This window comes from Myxocyprinus asiaticus, chromosome 45, assembly GCF_019703515.2.
Source record: "Myxocyprinus asiaticus isolate MX2 ecotype Aquarium Trade chromosome 45, UBuf_Myxa_2, whole genome shotgun sequence".
In the NCBI taxonomy this organism is placed as follows: Eukaryota; Metazoa; Chordata; class Actinopteri; order Cypriniformes; family Catostomidae; genus Myxocyprinus; species Myxocyprinus asiaticus.
Genome location: NC_059388.1, coordinates 18,207,343 through 18,228,920, shown reverse-complemented (window position 1 = coordinate 18,228,920; position 21,578 = coordinate 18,207,343). Strand labels below are relative to the sequence as shown.

The 21,578-nt window shown below is 38.0% G+C and overlaps 1 protein-coding gene across 3 annotated transcripts in view; it reads left to right on the top strand.

The window, feature by feature from the left end:
- The window catches only part of LOC127435088 (ubiquitin-conjugating enzyme E2 H), a 42,100-nt gene that overhangs the window by 3,330 nt on the left and 17,192 nt on the right, over positions 1-21,578 (top strand). The window contains exon 2 of one of the 3 annotated variants that reach the window (XM_051688258.1): positions 13,822-13,977. The exons of 1 other annotated variant lie outside the window; for it this stretch is intronic. In XM_051688258.1, coding sequence (XP_051544218.1) covers positions 13,842-13,977 — 136 coding nt within the window. In that variant the 5' untranslated portion in view covers positions 13,822-13,841. Of the gene's footprint in view, positions 1-13,821; positions 13,978-19,637; positions 20,638-21,578 lie in introns of those variants that run through there. One more of the 3 variants, XM_051688261.1, reaches the window with a different exon arrangement.

The following is a 21,578-nucleotide window of genomic DNA, read 5'->3' as shown; positions in this document are numbered from 1 at the left end:
TATCTTGAATGTCTAAGGATTTATCCTTTATGAAATCTTCAGCAATAAGATTTCACAGAGCACCCGAAAGTTTGACTAATCTTGTTTACCATGTTTTTATTTTGGCCTTCATTAATTAGAACCAAGTAAATTAAAGTTTGTTGATCTTGAAATTTAGCCTAGCTTTAAAATGATAAAAAAAAAGTTTTATTCTAAGAGTACGGGTTCATGTGGTTAGTGTCCCCATAGAAAAATGACTTATCCTGTTTCTTAACCAGCTTGTCTCTTCAATGTTAAGGCTGAAACATACTCTACGCAAGTACGTGAACGCAGACGCATCTTGCTACGTAAGCTCGATTTTATGCGTCGTTGCGTTCTGAAATGTGTCGGAGCACAATTCATAAAGCCCTGTTCACACCACCAGTGACATCATCCCATTCATTTTCAGTGAGAGCACAGCAACTTCCAGTGACACGAGCTGTCGCAACCGTTGATGACAGAGATCGCTATGGGGAGCGACAAGACAAGTTGAGAAAATTTCAACTTTATGCAAATGACAAGCGACATTCGCGAGCGATTACCAATGAGGGTGAGGATAGAGGAGCTTACGTCATCCATCTCCAGGTAGGGAGAGTGTGAGATACTGGAGTCGACTCGAGTGCAGGCAAGACAGAGGAGAAGTTAAAAATTTCTGTGAGCGATTTCACTTTTATATAATTTGTCTTTAACCACATACATAGTTATGGCCTAATAAAATGATGCGTGGAAAACCGTGTCATCATTCTGAGTTCATCTTGTCATCTTGTTTAATGATATGATGCATTAAGCACTGCTGCAGGTTATATAAAATGCTCTCCCCTGCAGAATGTGCATTTTTAGAGGCAAAAGAACGGATTCCTTACGTTTCCTAATTTTAGAGCGGTGGCAGCAGTAGGAACGCCCACCAGCGACACAGATCGCAAAGTCTAGACATGCTGTCCGCGGTGTGAAGGGGATTTTACCCAACACAAGTAGGCGTTACATTCTCAACATTGCCACAAGGGGCACTATAGCGAGATCAGTGTGAACTATCCACTTCTACTTTGAGGTTTCTCTTTCAAGTCAACTAGTGGAATGGCTGAGCAGCAATTTAAAGAGAATCAGTGTTTACTTTTTAAAAAATATTTCTGTTTTTGTCATTAAGTCTTTTGGTGAAAATGTCCTTTTAAATTAGTAAATTTTTCATCATGTCATATTCATTTATTTTAGTCAGTTTGTCACTTTAGTCAACGAAAATAATACCTTTGAGTTGATGATGTGCAAAATGACAAAAACGTGTCAAATTGTCACAGACCAAACTTCAATCAAATATTAAAACATTTTAGAAAAAAATTTATAAACATTTTCTTAAATATGTATCAAACATAAAAGACAGACTACATACAAAATACTGTACAACTGTCCTTGTTGTATAAACCTGAGCTCCTAAAATAATGGCATATAACGAATATAATGAAGTATGAAGTATTAGTTAATCTTTTGAAGATGGCCTACTCTTTTCTTAATTCTTTATGCTTTAGAGACTAATTATTTTCCGTGTTTAGCCAGTTTAGGATATTGCATTGCATGTAGCATGTGTTTTACGAAAACAGCGTATTCACAACACAAATTACACAACGCAAGTTAGGTATACAATGACTAGTACATAACTTAGTTCAAGTTTATCTGTTTATTTGCTTCATTGTCTGTGCAGATGTAAGTTGTAATATTACATATGTTGTGGATATAATGAATAATCTCATATATATAAAAAGGATGTGTTTGAGTGAGGTAATTAACCCGTTTTAAAGCGGTTAATTTTGCCGGTGTTTACCATGTTCAACTCGTACAGCTTGAGCAGGGAAATCCCCAACATACTTAATTATTGGATTAGATGAATCCATATCATATCTTTTTCAATAAACCGAAGTTTTTTCTTTGGTTTATATTTTGAACTGTTAATATCTTCATCGTCAACACTATGCTTTAATAAAATAATTAAATTACCGTCATGATACGTCTTTTTCGTCTCATTTGTTATTGCTGACGAAATAAAAAAAAAAACCTTTGTCAATGAATGTTTTCATCGATGATTTAGTTGACGAGATTTACACTGAAGAGAATATTGTTCAGTGACATCCAGTTTAATGGCACAGACGGTTGAAGGAACTCTATCGCCCCCTTGAGTACTGAGGTTTGTTCCCGCCACGGTAACACGGGAACGCGCATTAAGCATGACCGCATTCGCGTACTTGTGTTGAGTATGTTTCGGCCTTTAATCTTAGTTTTTGTCCCAGCCAGCCATTAACATGACAGGATATTTTATCAGTTTGTGAAGAATCGTGCAGCCAACAAAGTGCACCAAACAATCTCTGTGGCAGCTGCCCACTTCCATGATGCACTGCAAATGACACAAACGAGTTGGTCACCCTACACTCTTAAACTACCTTTATATTTGCATATATCTGAATATTTTTCATACTCTAATATTTAAATATTTTTCGTAAAATTGTGATACACCTCTGAGCTGGCTGGCTTGGTTCATGGCTTAGAACTCTTACGGAGGATTTTACGAAATCTCTATGGAAAAATTAATGGGGGAAAAATACTTGGTGAACACAAGACAGCTGAAAAAGTGGGTGGGCACTGTTAAAGGTCAAATATGTTCTGATTGGCTGTTTTTGTGCCACATCACACAGCGTTCCTTTTCAGTATGAACAAACAAATTACTTATTGTTGGTAACTTGTGTCGAGCCTGATTAAGGGTGTACTCACACTAGGAGATCTTTACTGTCCCCAAGCACGTTTGATCACCAAAGTCCAGTTCGTTTGAGTAGTGTGATCACTCCATAAAGTGCCCGGGCACAGTATGCTGAACCATGCCCAGGCCTGCTTGAAGAGGTGGGCTCGGGCAGAGTTCAGTTGGACTCATGCATAGTACGCGTCTAGTGTGATCGCTAACCTTGGCCGAACACAGAACTCGAAACATGACTTCAATGATGTGACTGTTTTAACAAACATGGTGGCAGAGGTGCAGTGTTACTGGAAATATGGGCAGATGAGAGTGTACAGGAACAGCTGGATATAACACACTAGAACTCCAAGATATTTGGTAAAATTCGCGACTATCTTTGTGCTCGTGGATACCAAAGAACCATTATCTGTATCTGTAGGTACTGGGTGCACTCTGTAAATCTGGCAGCTCATCGGACGAAAAGGATAAATTCCAGTGGTACGATGCTGTCGACAATTAGGCATGTGAGAGGGCCGTGTGTCACCGCGCCCCAAACGATTCCAAATAAGCTACAAAGAAAGTAACGTTACAATGATGGACTCCATTGTGCTGTGCGAGAGCGATTTTCTTCCTGTTTTCTTCAAAACAAAAAGTTGCATCTTAATGATGTAAGCGTGCTTAGGCCCGGAACGTTAAATGCATTGTAAGTGCAGGCCAGCGGGGGAGTGGGGACAATCATGCTTGGCTATGGTACAAGGCAACCGGGCCTAGTGTGAGTACGCCCTAAGGCTCTGTTTTTGCAAACAGGGCTTAAAGTTGTATTTAAGATTGCAAGACTTCACTTTCAACAGTGAGTTGATTTGATGAATAAGGTTAGAGCTTTGTATGTGGTGAGATGCTCTGAACAGGAATGCTGTAGAATTATGAGTACTTGCTTGCTTTTTGTCATAGCTAAACTTGTTGATCTGTAATCAAGGAACCTCTGTTCTAAATGTGAACATGACAGGCAACAGAGGGGTATTGTAAACCTACTTCCACTGTGAGCAATTGTTTGAGAAATAGCACATTTATGGCCTATTTTATAGTCCCTGTGATTAGGGATGCACCGATACCACTTTTTCTCTTCCGTATCGGCCAATACCGATCCCAAGCCGATACCAGTGTTGTTGTTTTTTGCATAATTAGTTTAGAATCTCTTTACATTATTGTGTGGAACTAATTGGGAGTACTCTTTAATACGTAAAGAAACACAAACCTCTTACTACACATTATTTCAATATAAATGTATAGCTTATTAAGAAACACATTAACTAGTATACTGGATAATGTAGCAGCAAAATTAACAGTAATTCCAATCTTCAAGTCTTCAGTAGAAAAGAAACCACTGTTTTATTTTTGCCTTTTCAACTTGCATCTGGACTTTAAAGGATTCAGATCTCTTTTTTTTTGTTCAATTTAGTTGTAAGACATCAGTCCACTTTTCATTCACACGGTTATTTTTTGGAACCCATTCAACTTAAATATTGTTATAAATTGTAAACAAATACTAATGATGACAATAATAATAATAAATTGTTATTAATGTTATTATTATTGACTTCATTTTAAATACAACAGTAATATATTTAAATCGTGCACTTTTTAAACCCTCACGCTTTTATTTTGACATTCTAAACTCTCCAGGAAGTCCTGTATGTGTCTGTTTGTAGGCAAGTTCACAGTAGTTTAATTCGCTTCTTATTCAGATTCTGGTAAAATGCACCTCTGGTGCCTGTTCTAAATACATATTATAAGTGAACCAAACTATTGAGCATCTACATCTGAGATGCTGTTCTTGAGTAGCGCTCAAATATTGCACACCGCTGTGAAGGCTAAAATAGCCACAAGTGCATCACCAGCCTGTGCATGAGTTTGTCAACAGAGCAGCACCATTCACTAACACGCTGGCGCTGTGCATACTATATATTTACTTATTAAACACAGCCTTTTGTGATTCACAGAGCTATCACACGTCTTCAGTTGGTTTTGCATAAAATGCACGAGTCATGTGAACTGCTTTAATGGTGTTGTTATGGTTATTTTATGTCATTTTTGGAGCTTGACAGTAACGAAAATGACTAACACACAGTCGGATTTGGATCGAGCTCGTCGGACCGATACCCGATCCATCTAAAAGCTTCAGTATCGGAGCTGATACCGATCGGTGCATCCCTACCTGTGATGGCCACTGGCATTGTTGGCAACTGTTGTATGTGTTATGCAAATGCGAACATTTCTTAATCTCGTATACATTTCTGTGTATTCCTGTTTGAGTCTTTCTTAGTTAATTTTGACTACTAAGAAACAGTAGCAGATTATGAATGGAAAACAAGTCTCCTTCAGGAATGCTTTGTTTTTCTATCCAACTGCTAAGGTTTTAGACAAGCAAACAAAGCAATGTTGAACAGAAAAATAAAGGGGTTGAGCGTTAGACTCTTATTAAGAGGGTTATGCAATCCCACATTCCCTGAAATACCCAATTGATGATAGTACTGAGCTTGGCAGTATGGATTCCTCCTGGAAGGCTGTTGCTGGTTGAATAGTAATGCAATGAAGCAAGCCACCACTGAATCAAACCTTGCCATGAGGAACGCTCTTTGGCTTCGAGACTTCATTATAATACCAGCCTCAAGGTTCTTCATAACACTTCAGCACCATGTATGTGGTGCGTAGCTTGGTAGGGAGGGGGAGGGGTTGAGCTTGCATGTTATGGAACAGCTTGGAGCAGGAATTCCTAGTGTATCCATTGTTCGATAAAGACGTGGGAAGACACAGGAAAGTTTTCCAGGGCCCTTGCCAACACTGTAAAGGAAACCAGGGACATTTGAAATGTCCCCTGTGTTTATTGGTGTGTGTCAGATCCCTGTGGTGCAGAGGCCCTGTTGTGGAAGGCCAATCGTGGGCTTTATCTGGAGTGATCCGGCCTCTTTTTGTATGAGCTGACATTCCGTCTGCTCCAGTCTGCTTTCAAATGCCCATGCAGAAGTCCTATGACTTCCCCGCTGTGGTGTTAGTGCCTGTCTGTGTCTCAGTCAGCTGCCCATCATTTTCCTTTTTTCCTATAATGTGTGTATGCTGAACTGAAATGACTTTATAGGGTTGATGCTCAGCAACCTCATTTTGTATTGAATGTATTTAATACATTTAATGAAAATGTCTATTTTTATATATATATTTTTACATTTCCCTAATTTGTTGTATATTTGATGTTGTATCGATATAGTCAACATTTCCAGTTAAAATTAACATGGCGTGGCAAGCGCGAGTCTGAAACAGTTGTTCTATTTAATAATTGGCAAAATTGGGGAACATACTCTTTAAAAGTGTACTTGCATTATTGATAGAGCATGTCTGGCGATCTCTTTTGCACACACAGTGCGAGCGGACGGGCGATCGAGAGTTTACAAAAGTAGTTTGAAAGAGTGCATGCTCTGCCGCTCTCAGCCAGAATAATCACATAAGGACATGTAAACACATGAAAACTAATGCGCAGTATCACATACACACAATGTATGATAATCCCAGCCAAATCCTGAACATTTTTATTTCTGACACTTATTTCAGTCCGAAAAATAGGACGTATGGTCACCCTAGTAAAGAGGTTCTAAATAAGCTCAAATTGTAAATAAACATGAATGACTGACATGAACAGTCGTAATTCTTTCTTCTGTATTGTTTTGTTTTTATCTGCTCCTCTTCTTTGCGCTGCTTCATGCCTTGCGTGCATGATAATTTTGTTGTTTTTTTCACTCTACATATGAGTATAGTGTGTATGGTAGTGGCATAAACAACTAATGTGTCATGATAGCAGGCAATGTTTATTCCAACATGTCAGCTCATGAGTTGTGAATGTCAGGTCAGGGGGCGCAGCATGTTTATTTTTTGATGATGTCATTGTAACCATTTATCAGTACTGAAAGGATGTTAGTGGCAAATTTACACTGGCGGACAAAAGTTTGGAATAATGTACAGATTTTGCTCTTATGGAAAGAAATGGGTACTTTTATTGACCAAAGTGGCATTCAACTGATCACAGTGTATAGTCAGTACATTAATAACGTGAAACATTACTATTCCAATTTGGAATTTTTTTTTCAGAACTTCTTAAACTACTTCAAAGAGTTCTCATCAAAAAAAATCCTCCACGTGCAGCAATGACAGCTTTGCAGATCCTTGGCATTCTAGCTCTCCATTTGTCCAGATACTCGGGTGACATTTCACCCCACACTTCCTGTAGCACTTGCCATGGATGTGGCTGTCTTGTCGGGCACTTCACACACACCTTACGGTCTAGCTGATCCCACAAAAGCTCAATGGGGTTAAGATCCATAACGCTCTTCCAGTTATCTGTTGTCCAATGTTTCTTTGCCTACTCTAACCTTTTTGTTTTTCTGTTTCAAAAGTGGCTTTTTCTTTGCAATTCTTCCCATAAGGCCTGCACCCCTGAGTCTTCTCTTTACTGTTGTACATGAAACTGGTGTTGAGCGGGTAGTATTCAATGAAGCTGTCAGCTGAGGACATGTGAGGCGTCTGTTTCTCAAACTAGAGACTCTGATGTACTTATCCTTTTGTTTAGTTGTACATGTGGCCTTCCACATCTCTTTCTGTCCTTGTTAGAGCCAGTTGTCCTTTGTCTTTGAAGACTGTAGTGTACACCTTTGTATGAAATCTTCAGTTTTTTGGCAATTTCAAGCATTGCATAGCCTTCATTCCTCAAAACAATGATTGACTGATGAATTTCTAGAGTAAGCTGTTTCTTTTTTACCATTTTTGACCTAATATTAAGTCAATAAGACATGCCAGTCAATTACATACTGTGGCAACTCAAAAACAAACACAAAGACAATGTTAAGCTTCATTTAACGAACCAAATAGCTTTCAACTGTGTTTGATATAATGGCAAGTGATTTTCTAGTACCAAATTAGCAATTTAGCATGATTACTCAAGGATACGGTGTTGGAGTGATGGCTGATGGAAATGGGGCCCGTCTAGATTTGATCAAATGACTTTTTTCAAATAGTGATGGTGCTGTTTTTTTTACATCAGTAATGTCCTGACTATACTTTGTGTGCAGTTGAATGCCACTTTGGTGAATTAAAGTACCAACTTCCTACAGAAACAGCAAAATCTGTACATTATTCCAAACTGTTGGCCGCCAGTGTAGCTCAACACAGGAGTGCAGGGGCACACAGTCGTTATGACGGTGCACTTCTGACCAAAAAAAATTGTCTTGTGCGTGGCCCCCCTGTTATTTTGCGCCCTAGGCAACTGCCTATTCCATGGGCCGGCCCTGGCAAAAGTATAAAACATGGCTCAACAGTCAGGACTTTTTTCAGCCAGACTGGATGGGCCAGTCATTCAGATTTTCACTTGCCCTGATCAAATACTTACTAGCCCCAGCACAAATATGATAAATAGCTATTTTTAGCAACATATTTGTATGTGTCAGAAAAAAATATTTATTAAACTTTTTTTTTGTTTTTTTTAAACATAAAAAGCTATAGTAATGGTAAATATAGCCATGACAGGTATGAAATCATAAACACTTTTGCAGCAAAATGGTTGCATACGGTACGAAACATTACTAATTTATTTATAATTATGAACCCATTCTAATTGATGATTCCAAGACTATCGCAAGTCATTTAGAGCGTTTACATGCACATTCTTACACTGATCATACTTAGTAAGCCGACTACGTGTAAGATCATGTAAACACCTTAAACGTTCCTTTATTGGGGTAAGGTCATAATGCCTTAAGAATAAAGCTATCGGCACATGTAGATTTTTCCACATTCCCACAATTTCGCATTGCATGTAAACACCATTACCAGTGTTCTTACCGGCTTATCCAATACGCTCAAATGTCCATGACAAAGAATATCAGAGAATAACTATCATTTCAAGTCTCATGTTAACGCAGTTTTCTAGCATTGTCCGATATTATTATTATTATTATTATTATTATTATTATTATTTTTATTTTTATTTTTATTATTTTTTTGAATGAGCTGATCTTTGGTAGTTATCAGTGTATTGGTGTGCATGTAAACGCGCTAATTTTCGCAATTATAATAAATCATCAACTGTGTTAGTCAGCTAGAAAATGCTACTTTGATGACCAGCATTCTACTACAATGTTCAAATCGCAGAAAACCAAATGTTTAAGTTTGCAAGGCATAAAAATGTGCGTGATCAATGTACATAAGATGTACTGACAAGGTAGCACTTGTCCAGTTAGGCAAGTGACCGTTCCGTCAACTGGTCCAAAACTCTGGGCATCCTTTTTGTTGAGTTCTGCAAATAACGTGGCATGAATTGGTTTATTTGAAATCTAATTTAGATTTTTACAATATGGGTCTCATTGTCACAAGTGTACTATTACTGTGGCTATATCCAATGTCTGTCCCTACCATCAATGCATGTTTGTTTTAATATATCTCTTGGCCTGTCTAAATAAAGATGAAAGGATTTTTTCAGTTACAGTGAGTTTGACAGACAGGGATGATAAACGGTAGGGTCGTGGATTCGACTGCCCCTTGTCAGTGGGAGATTTGAGGCCCTCTGTAATCCCACAATAACACTGCGGTTTCCTGCATGCATGGCCAACCTCGGGTGAAAAATAGATGGACTCCAATTTCCTCTCTTTGTCTGATGTTTGAGCTGTGGCATGTGTGTTTTTGTTTTTTTTACTCTTGAGAATAGATAAACCGCGTTTTACAATGGTCCAAAACACACAATGTTAACATCTAAATGCCAGAGATAAACTAATGTAATCACTACTGTTAAACTGGAATATGAGATTATCTTTGATGTTTATGAATATTTTTTGTGACCCATATTGGAATATCTTGCTTTAGCAGTGCCTAATTAGAGCCTGGGTATGTCAAGCTCAGTTCTTGTTTGACAGAAGTTTGAATTATTGCATTTGTGTTAGACTGCAAGTTGTGGTGTAATCAGCTTAGTACACAGGCGCTTTATTGGTCTGCTGCATGATGTTTCAGGTGATATGCTAGCCTGTGCAATGGTGTGTTGCATGCTGATGGACCCTGCCCTTTGTAACCCAGAGAAACCTGCTTGGAGCAGCTAGTTAACACAGATCAGGCTTCTGATCTTTCTTTATTTTGATATGTCAGCAAGTCTAATCTTTTGAAAGAGAATATGCACCTATTGAAATCAAAAGGACAAAAATGCTGTTAATACTACCTGATCATACCTGTTAGGCCATTATAGTAGTTATTACCTCTGTTGTAACAAAGACTTCTTATTATGAAATCATCATCCTTATAAAGACTCAAACAAACTGTTGCGAGCTTGTTAATTGTATTAGATGAGAAGGAAAAACTGGCCACTGCAAAATAATATATTGATTATACATTGTCACCACAACTTTCTACTGTGTTGTCCCGGCTGAGTGAAAATGTAACATGTTGTATATTTTAATAATAAAAGTATTGTTATTGTTTAACAAGTAGTTAGACCTAATTTCGTGGAAACACTGCTAAATGCATTACAGGTCAGTGTGCCAGGGGAATAAACATTTTAAGCTACATTATTATCATGAGGGTGGAATTACATTTATTACATTTACTTTTATTCATTTAGCCGATGCTTTTATCCGAAGAGACTTCCAAATGTGGAGTACCTCAAAAAGCAAAGTGCTGCTATACAGAGTTTCAAATTGCTCAGAGACATTGTTGGGTGTAATCCAATCACAAAGTAATTAGTTACTGTAGTTACTTTTCAGTCAAAAAAAAGTAGTGCAACGCATTAGTTTAAATTCTTGTAATCAGATTAGTTACAGAATTTCAATTAATTTAATTACTTTAAGTATATTATAGGGGTTATGCTTATTTCTAATACATTATTTATGTACAATACATGAATTATGGCCCCATAACGAGTATGACTTGTGTGAAACAATGAACAAGACATGATCTTGAATTTGTTGAGCAGAAAATAAGTAAATTAATAGTAAAGTAATTAGTAATGTTATTACTTTTTCATTGAAGTATGTAGTAATCTAATTAACATTTTAGAGAAAATTATTGATTTGTAGTGGATTACTGTTTTAAAGTAACTTGCCCAACACTGCTCAGAGAAGTATAAGTAGGTAGGAAGGTGAGAGACAGTGATAAAAGAATGGAGAGAAAGGTCCACTTGGCCACAGCATGTGATTCAGATTCTGGCGAGATGTAGCATTTGGCTGGTTTGTGTGTTCACAGGAGCTGGCCCTGGAGAGCAGGAACGAGATCAAGATCTCTCAAAGGAGATTCTGTAACTCCATATAGCCTTTTGATGCCCCTACTGTAAATAATATGGCCTCATTTATTAGTAATTCGCATGAAATATGTTAATGTTGTACACTAATTAGTCATACTCTGTTTATGCACATGCTTCTAACACATGCATGCAATTTTGACAACAAACTTTACTAAATAAAAAATGCTAATATTAAAGGGATAGGTCACCCCAAAATAAAGTAAGTAAATGATGACAGAATTTTCATTTTTGGGTGAACCGTCCTTTTAAGTCCTTGTTCAAATTTCTTATAATAACAAATGAACATGCCAATTTTCTGTTCTTTGCGGAAATGCAATTGAACTGTGTACTGTATGCAAATAAGATAGGATGCCTTTGTTTAAATTACACAAACATGTGCACACAAATCATTCTAGGGTCATACGTGGCATTGCACAGGTTGAAGTTTTATAAACGAGAGGGCATTTCCATTTGGATTACACTGCCTTTGAACTGTGGGTTCAGACAGGCATTGATATGTAAAGTGTGTTGAGGCTTTTCTTTCCCCGTTTCATTGCTCCATCAGTATTCACTGGCTCTGTTCAGGCCTCTGGGATAAGAGTTTTCATCCTGCTTCAGATTGCATCCTGGCAAGTAGTGATCTACTCAACCCTGACGGTGTGCCGTACCTGACTTTTAAATATGTTAAATGGGTTTATGGCATCCCTTAGCTTGGGAGTAGAATAAGAAGTTGCCAACTTTTTTAGTTGGCAATTTTAGATTTGTGTGGTCAGTTTTTGTGTGGTTGTTTTGAATAGGAAAATTACTTTTTGGTAAAATAACACCAGTCATTTCCCCTGCAGTGAACAATCGGCCTACATCAAATTAATCAGTACGGTAATGAAGTCAGCTTGGTCCCATGATGTTGGTTTCTGTAAGAGAGAATTGCTGCAGACATGCACATCTGAAACCGTTTTAACTGCAGAAAATGTGAGCTGTGTCAGGCTCCATGATGTCATTTCCTGTCAAGGTTACAAAAAGGTTCATACTTTTTGTTTTAGGAGATGTAAGCCACATGCAAAACCACCAAATCACTGCTGTACCATTGACATATTTGTGTTTATATTTTGTATAAAAGGTGTTTGCAGAATAAGCACTGATCATTAATCAATTCCATTGTGCTCCTTTTTTTTCCAACTCTGTTTAGTGCACAACCCATTCATTCTTGTCCCATTCTCTTTAGTGCGTAGGTGACTAGATGTACATGTTTATGTATTTCACACACACAGAGTCTGAAATTAATAACCTGTTGGAGCCAAAGGGCTCAAAGCTTACTGCATCTTGTGCTTTGTACTCCATTATTGCCTAATGAAAGCAATTATTGTGTTAAGACTTTGAAGCAGCTTTACTTGAAACTACTTTACTACTCTGTGTGAAAGCCATACACGCATGTTATTCCCCTGAGTGCTATTACAAGAGCTTCCCTTATTTAGTGGGCATGACAGACACTGTTTAAGGTCATTGTCCATTTTAGCCACATATGCCAGAGAGGTCAGCTGGATTCTGACCCAGCTGTACACACAGTCATGATGGTCAACACTTCACCAGCTCTTGGTAACAGAACAACCGGCTAACTTAGTGGTCATATACGTCCGTTTTAGTTATATCCCTGCAAATGTTTATATTCAAAAGCCTGTTTAGTAAAGACATGCCCCCAGTGATTGTGAGCAAAGGGCAAAGCTGGGGTGAGACACACCCCTACCCTGTATATGGTCATCAAATCCATGTGACAAAGCATCTCCCAGTTGCAATTGTTATAATCTGTATGTTAGTTACAAGTAACTGTTAAGTACAGTTAGTGTTATTGTTGTATATAAAACTTGTCTGGTTTCGCAAACATCAGCAGTGTTAGTTATCCTGTTATTTTCAACAAACTTGCATTAAAAATCTTACTCGCTGAGCATTTTATTAGGAACACTTATTCATGCAAGTATTTAATCAGCCAATAATGTGGCATCAGCGCAATGCACAAAATAATTCAGATACAGGTCAGGAGCTACAGTTAATGTTCACATCAACCATCAGAATGGGGAAAAAAGTGATATCAGTGATTTTGACTGTGGCATGATTGTTGGTGTCAGATGGGCTGGTTTGAGTATTTCTGTAACTGCTGATCTCCTGGGGTTTTCACACAAAACAGTCTCTACAGTTTACTCAGAATGGTGCCAAAAACAAAAAACATCAAGTGAGCAGCAGTTCTGTGGACGGAAACGCCTTGTTGATGAGAGAGGTCAGCGGGGAATGGCCAGACTGGTCTGAGCTGACAAAGTCTACGGTAACTCAGATAACCACTCTGTACAATTGTAGTGAGCAGAATAGCATCTCAGAATGCACAACACGTCGAACCTTGAGGCGGATGGGCTACAACAGCAGAAGTCCACGTCGGGCACTTTATTAGGACCAGAGTTTTCATAATAAAGTTCTCAGTAAGTGTATATTTACATTTATTATGAATTGGAATAAACAGTTCTTCCACAAAGTACTGGTAATATAATTTATTAGCTTAACTGTAGGCTGTTTACGGTTGCCAACCAATGTTGCAGAGTTATCCATTAATATCGAATACGTGATCGCAGGCTTCGAAGGCGGCTCATCAAATCCGAAATTAAAGTCAGAACTAACTGTTTTATAATATAGGTTTTACTTGGTGTCATTTAAATGATATCTAGACAAACTATTTTTAAATATGACAGTTGTTTTAGTTTCTCCAAATCTGAAACTCATTACTCAGACTTAATAAAGCTCTCAGATTCGTTTTGTGTGTCCCTAATGACCCTCATGTTAATGGTGAGACCCAGTAGTAGTAATTTCCTGCTGTGGTTCCAGTCTGGGCCCTCGATGTCTCCATTATTAGTTGACACTATGAGGGATGGTGCAACTGTGGACAGGACTGCTAATCTTGCAGGTAAACACTCTTAGCCCTTAAGGCTTTGAGTTGTGCTTTACTGAAGGTGCCCTCTCCCCTCACTCATCCGCTCTCTCTGCTGCTGGCTTTCAGATCAACAAATGCAGTTATGGGACATACTGGCATAGTACATTATGTATGTGATATGCACATTAGAAGTAGTGTCATAATGTTTATTCAATAGACCCTGATTTCAATAATGCACAGTGATGACTTGCCAAAGTTTAGCATCTCCTTTTTAAGGCATAACACAAGCAGACCATATATGTTTGGAGTTGATCATTACACTTCCCTGCAAAGGAAAAATGTAATGGCTACATATTTTGTTAAAACTGAGTTATAACCAAAATTGGGTCTCTAAGACTGTGCCCCGTGACAAATGGGTTTGCATCAACTATGCTCAGATTCGGAGAAAATCGAGTGAGACTATTTATAATCCACCTTAGGCTGGACAGTCCAAAAACTTTGAATCTTCAGTGTTGGTGTAGTATGAACATTTTAGCTTTGTACAGCATAGTACCAGCATCAGGAACAAAACCCAGAACCACATAACCTAGCACAGATGTTTGCATTTGTAAGTGTTTGTGTATGTATTGTGGTATTAGGTGTAAAGTGACATCAGTGCTGTCATAGCTGGTGGGTGCTTTTGGTCTGATTAATGGCAGATGTCCAGGAGAGATGAAGACCATCAGCCTTGTCCCAGCCTGCTGACCAAAGGAGTGCCAATTAATTAGGGAATAAATGATAATAATTAGAGAGGTCCGTTTGCTGTGGCAGTTTTAACACAGGTAAGGTCACATTTATGTGTCTCTAGAATTCTAGAACTGAATTTTAGGCCATGTACACACAGAGCTTCACTTTCATAATTTGGGGTGAGTTTTAGAACAACTGATTCTAGAACAGTTCTGTAATCCTCAAGGACGTGGATCCACTGGAACATTAAAGGTAGGCTGCACACATCGCATAACTTTAGTCTAGAGCAGAGTACACAGTGAGTCATTGAGCCAGGCAGCTGGGCAAGGGTGTGAGGTTACACTGGGATAGGAAGTTGTTTTAGTGATACTGGCATCACCATAGATGGCTTCCTGTCAGGTTCGCGGCATTTTTAACCCTGTATAAGCCAATGCAAATTGTGACCCATATTTGGTAACTGGTTGAATGGAAATGTAAAATTAAAGATGCCTCTTCTCTGTCTCTCTGTCAGTGAACTGGTTTACTTCCTCTTAGTGTGTTGAGCAGACTTAAAACTACCACATTTCCTGTCTTTTATTGGCCCAACTTGAGCAAAATGATGTGTGTCTGAGTGTATGACAGCAAGAGAGAAATTCCTGCCATGTTTTCACGAAAAGGCCCTCTTTTAACAGTAGGGTTCTCAACGTGAAAATTCATTTCATTTATCCATGGATAATTTGCAATTTTTAGCGATTAAATGTATAAATCTTTAAAGTCTCCAATTATTAATAAATAATATTTTGTTTACAGTCTAATGATAAATAGAATTTATAAATAAATTTTTTTTGTTTTTGTTTTTTTTGTTGAAAGCATGTAATTCTGGTTCTGTTCACACTATCTCTCTCCAAAAAGTTTTATTTTATTCCACTAGATGGCAGCAAGTTCTAGAAAAAAAATACTTTTTCTTCTATCACCTTCCATCACAAAATGCAGATCTGAAATGTAGGTGGCGCTCTTAACGCATTTTAGCCCTCACAAATGTGCTCGTCCATAGACATTCATTCTAATTTTCAGTTCATGCACCACCCCTATTGTTTAATCGAGTATCTCGGCCTCTGAGTGGACTAGAAGCTCAATCTAGTTGTCATTAGAAAGCTGAGCCCCTTTGCGATGATGTATAACATTTTATCATCAATAGCCAATAAAATTTTTCTGATGATTTGTTTAGCATCCTTTTTCTGCTGGACCGCATATTTTGTTCTGGACATCTAAGATATAACATTGGATTATTCACACAAGCAAGCTGGAAGAGAAGTAAAAAATTACTCATTTTTTAGTAAATCAGATATAAAGGTAAGATCAGATATAAAGTTTAAAGTGGCTATTTGGGGCTAACAGCAGCAGTGATCGGTGCATAAAAGTGATGTTTGTACTTAATGTCTTAATCAGAAATCATATTTCACTTTGATTCTTTTGAAAATCTTTCGAACTGTGGTATTAGGGCACCTAAATTAACTATACAGTCGCATTCCTGAGAATGAGAGCTTTCATTTGATATGATTTGTCTATTTAAGTGCTATTTGATAGACTTATGTTAATTTAGATTTCTACCACATTACCTTTAGGTGGCGCTTATTTGCGATGCAGATGATTTCAGACCATATTTTGTTATTTTATGTAATATAAATGCAGAAGTGATGGCTATCTATGAAAAGTTCAGATTCTAAGCTTTCGTAAGATGCCAAATATGCCTGACATATATCCGGGGACTTGAACATTTTTAAGCATAAAGTTTTTTTCGACATAGTGCCCACTTTTGGACCCACTGGTAGGTCCAAAGAGTTGAAGAGGTTAAGTGATGTTATTTGGTTCTGTAGAAGCCCTAAGTTATTGTGATTTCAACATTAAAAAAAATGCATTTAAGTTAAGAATTTACCAAATTAGTACTACACGATGCACAAAATTCACCAATCAGAGAAGTCGCAGTTCCCATGGAAACTGGAATTGCGATAAGCAGACTTGTTAGATTTTGTAGGAGAGTAGACTTACTAGTTAGCTAGTTTAACTAGCCTTATGCCATGGCCAAACTACACTTAGCAATTCATTCAATTGCGGGAGATTGGAAATGCAGGCTCATGCAAAGAAATGTTGTATTCTGCTGCATACCAAAGTTCATACTCTCACCTGTGGATTCAAATGACCAGAAGGTCAATAGAAATTTTTTTTTTTTTTTTTTTTTTTTGCAGAAAATAGGAGTAGATGGTTTATTTTAACATTTTGAATATAACATTATTTGTTAATTGTGATTTTTATTTATTTATTTTATTTTTTTTATTAAAATCAGAATATTTATTTAGTATATCCTATCCGATGCGGTGTCTGAAATATTTTTTCATGCTAAAGACCTAGTGTGGCTGTGGCTTTAGTTAGCCATCTAATTAGCTACATACCTAACGTTGGTTAAATATAGTATGTTGTTGTGGTGTTGGCGCATTATACATTCATTCCTTCATGAGTACACATACTCTTGTACTTTCAAATACTTTTTTTTTTTTTTGTTGCTGTAATTCAAATGTTGTAATTTTGTTATTCATTATGTGGCTGCATGGTTTGGTTCAAAGCTCAGAGTTCTTTATTGAAAATGCAAATGGTAAAACACTGGCGGGATTCAGGCTGCTAACAGTGGTCACTGTTTTGCACTCTTTTACACTTAATATGAGGTTTGAAAAAAAATAGTCATTTCAAGTTCCTGTTTTGGTTATTTGGATTGTGGGAGGGCCTGAGCCTGTCTGTAATGTTTTGAATATGTTTGCCATAAGCTTCACCAGTTCTTTTGACACTGTAGGTGGACTGAGATATCAAAATGGGTTACAGATTACAAACGCTAGACAGAACATCTACAGCCCTTTGCATCAACATGAATAGTTTAGACTGCAACACTCTTGTACTCTACAGACACTCTCACAAATGGAACAGGCCTGCGGAAGACAGGTGATGAATTGTCTTTAATCATCTTTAAGTAGTGTGGAACTAACAAGCAGACTGTGTTTTCCACCCTGTTGGCAGTGGGTAAATATTTTGCCTGCACCCCAAGGCTAGCTGTTAGCATTAGGTGTCAGCAGAATACGATTCTCTGCTCTTCGTGTTTGTCCCTGATGAATGAATGTGTCTGAGGAAAGAACATGCTGCTACACTGTCCCTTGGCAGTAGATGTCTGCCCCCTGTTTTCATCCTTGGCAAAGCAGAATGAACAGGGCATTGGCAAACTTGGATTAATTTTAATTATTGTTGACTCATTGCGTGATTTAATGCTGTGTCTGTCAGCTTTACGTTCCTGGATTCCAATGTTGATGAGATTGAAGATCATAGACAGACAAGAACTACATTCTCATTCATGGTATTAAAGTAGTCGACCATGGTTATTTGAGCAGAATTTCATGGCTGTCTTCATCATTTGTCTTTTCCAGGCTAGGACATTGTTTTCCCACAACAGACTTCTTAAAGAAGGCAAAAACCCAGTGGTTTTCAGCCGCATGACTAAAGTCCATTTACAAAAATGGGCCGAGGTGTTTTATTTTTAAACCAGAGGGCAAAGCAGAACAAGACGACTGCCTATAAGGGCATATGACCAGACACATGTCTGGGCTTGTTCATTCACAAAGGTTTATAAACACTCATAATTATATCTTTATAAAATGACATTGCACAATGAACCGCAACAGTAGGTAGGAATCCACATAGATGTCTAAATCAGAGTATATGAGCATACATAAACACTGATCTGATTGGTTCTCACACTTTCTCCATGAAGGTGAAGTTTGTCTTTTTTTTTTTTTTTTTGGATGTTTAAATATTCTTCCTATCCCAGTGCAAAAATTAAGAATCACATTTATTCAGGCAAGCAACATTGGTTCTACCAATGGTTTGAGTCAGGGCGGGTCTGTATGTTTGCCCAAACAGTGGGAGGTGTTTGGTAAAACCTGTTTAAAACCATTACTATTACTGCAGTTTTGTGATGCTAGTGCTGTAGAAATTACACACTTCACCAATAAATTTGTCTGATATTTCTGAGTGAGATAATTGATCAGTCCCTATAGTATGAGATTAGATTATGTGTGTACATCAAGGAACATAGGACTTACAACCTGTCTACACCAGACACAAGCGGCGCGACAAAAGCAAATCACTCCCATTATATTCAGTGATGCTCTCTACACTGGATGCGTAAATCCTGTCGTGCCATAGCAACAGTAAATGTATGTCCTCCTGCCAACTAGACAAATAAACAGATTAGAACGTTCGATTCGATGCGTCCAGTGTAGACGGCCTCAACCCATTGAGGCGCGACACAACATCGCTCGTGTCTGGTGTAGACAAGGTGTAGGGGTCTCTTGTTGATTATGGCTTAATCCATTAAATGGGGTAGGGAGTGGTGAGATGGTTAAAAACAGGTGGGTGTTAAGGCAGTGTCTTGTGAGAAGTTAACACGTTTGGATTGCTTTGTCAGCAGCTGGTTTGAGCCTTGGGCTGGAGATAAACCCTTGTTTAGGAACATTTCACTCTGTTAAAGGTCATGTGCATTGAACGGTGCATTCTACAGTTTCGTCAAAGCAAACGCAGCATTTTTCCACCTGTGTGTTTGGGGAAAGAATGCACCACTGCTTTGATAAATTTTACTGCTCAACACCATTGTGTTTTGAGAGAATTAAAGGAATAGTTCAGCCAGAAATTTAAATTCTGTCATTTACTCACACTCTCACACTTTCTTCCCTGGAACATCAGTGGCTAGGCAGAATGTTAATGCTGCTCTTTTCCATACAATGCAAGTGCACTATATTCTAAGGGTGTGTTCACACTTAGCAGGTTTGGTTCGATTAAAACGAACTCTGGTGCAATTGCTCTGTTAGTGCGGTTCATTAGAACAAATGTGAATGCTGTCACCCGAAACTTGGTGCGCACCAAACAAGCGGACCGAGACCGTTCCAAACGCACTCTGGTGCGGTTCGATTGATATATATATGAATGCAATCTGGACCAAAGATGTCTAAATGGACCAAAAACAGGAGGCCTAATACTGACCTCAAGCATACCTGGTTCTTCTCCTCATAGGAGCTATGTTGCCCATTATAGTTCGGTACAGGCGTTGGAACCGCTGTCAGCCATCCTTGCAGCTTATCTTCATTTGTGTGTGCAACGGAGGAATTCCTGGTGCTGTTTTGACTCCTTTACACATTTTATTAACTCTTCGTTTGTTCTCAGCTGGTAAAAATACCACCATATATACATATATAAATATAACGAGTGCATTTTGCCCAGCAGCCAGCATTGTTTTGGATGATCGTTAAGTTTCGTCATAAAAGCTGTCCAATCAGGTTGTGACTTTTTCCTGATGCCTTTGGTTTTGTATCGTTAGGTTCGGTGTTAAAAATGCCAGTGTGAACGCTAAGCGAACCAGGACTAAATGTATCAATTTATTTTTTGGTCTGGACCAAGAAGACCAAAATAACTCTTTGTGTTCCACTGAGAAAAAAAATCACATCGGTTTTTGGTGCAGCATGAGGGTGAGAAGATGATAAAAGAACTATTCCTTTAATATGTACAGGATTTATGGACCGCTAATTGCAATCTATTTTAAATCTGTGTCACCAATGCCTCGGAGGAGAAATGCGTGCTGTACAAAGAATGGAGGACGTTTGAATTATCCTAGTGTACAAATCTGACTGAACTGCACTGATGACTTGCATATCTGAACAGATCTGAGTAAACTGAAAAGATGACTTGCAGATCCTTTGTAACATCAGATCAAAGGGTGGATGACATTATATGAAGGTGGAGAGAAATATGACCTGTATTTTTCTTCCTGTATAGAAAGAATGAATCCCTCTCTTCCTGTGCTGTCCTTGTGATGAGAGGAAACAGCAGGCCAGTCCATAAAACTGCCTCAAAGACATGAAGAATGGAGAAAACCCCCTGCATCCTGCTTTTCAAGTGTGTGTACATGTGTTCATGTGTGTATGCCTGTCTATCCAAACAGCCTCAATAATACAGGCAAAAACCAGTCCCATGGGTCAGTGGGCATAACCAGACTGCACAGCATGGTGCTTCCCTACTGAAGGTCTCATGATAACAGCGCTGGGCACATATTCTTTTACAGGTTTTTTGGGGATTCACACACACACTGGCACACTTCTCTTTTATCTCACAATTCTAGTTGAGAGCAACCTGTAGGTGCTGCCAGACAGGAGCATTCCTGAACAGAATCCGATCTCATGTGTAAAGAAACAAGCATGTGAAAAATTGAGATTATTAAGCATGAGTCATCAGTACGATCTTCAGGATCATATTTGTTTATGCCGTTTGTCTCTGTGTTGGGTAACATCAGCTAATGACAGGGTTACGTTGTTCAGATTTGAATCAGTAAGTGTAAAAGCATTGTGCAGAAACGCGCTCTTCCTGGGTGCTTCCACTATTCTCTTAGCCTCCGCAGATGCTTCACAGCCCAAAATAAACCCACAATGTTTAACCCCTTTGTGACCACAGCTGCAGACTGAAGCGTTAGAGCGGCAACTGAAGAACAGCAAAAACAGATGGTGACTTTAAGCAACAAACACAATCTCTTTCAGATCTCTCAAATGCTTAAGTGAAGGGCCACTTTAAAAAAAAATGATGGAATCAGTAATTAGTTTATGAATTGAAAAATACATTTAAATAAATCACTTTTAAAATGTATGAATAAATAGACTTAATAAATAGAATACATTTTCTAAATTTAACTTGTTCAAAAATGTATTCAAATTTAACAAAATATTAATACATTTAACACTTTACAATAATGTTCTATTTGTTAACATGTAAATGCATTAGATGAACTTTAATCAATATTAGTAAGTGCTGAAAAAGTATTGTTCATTGTTAGTTCATAATAATGA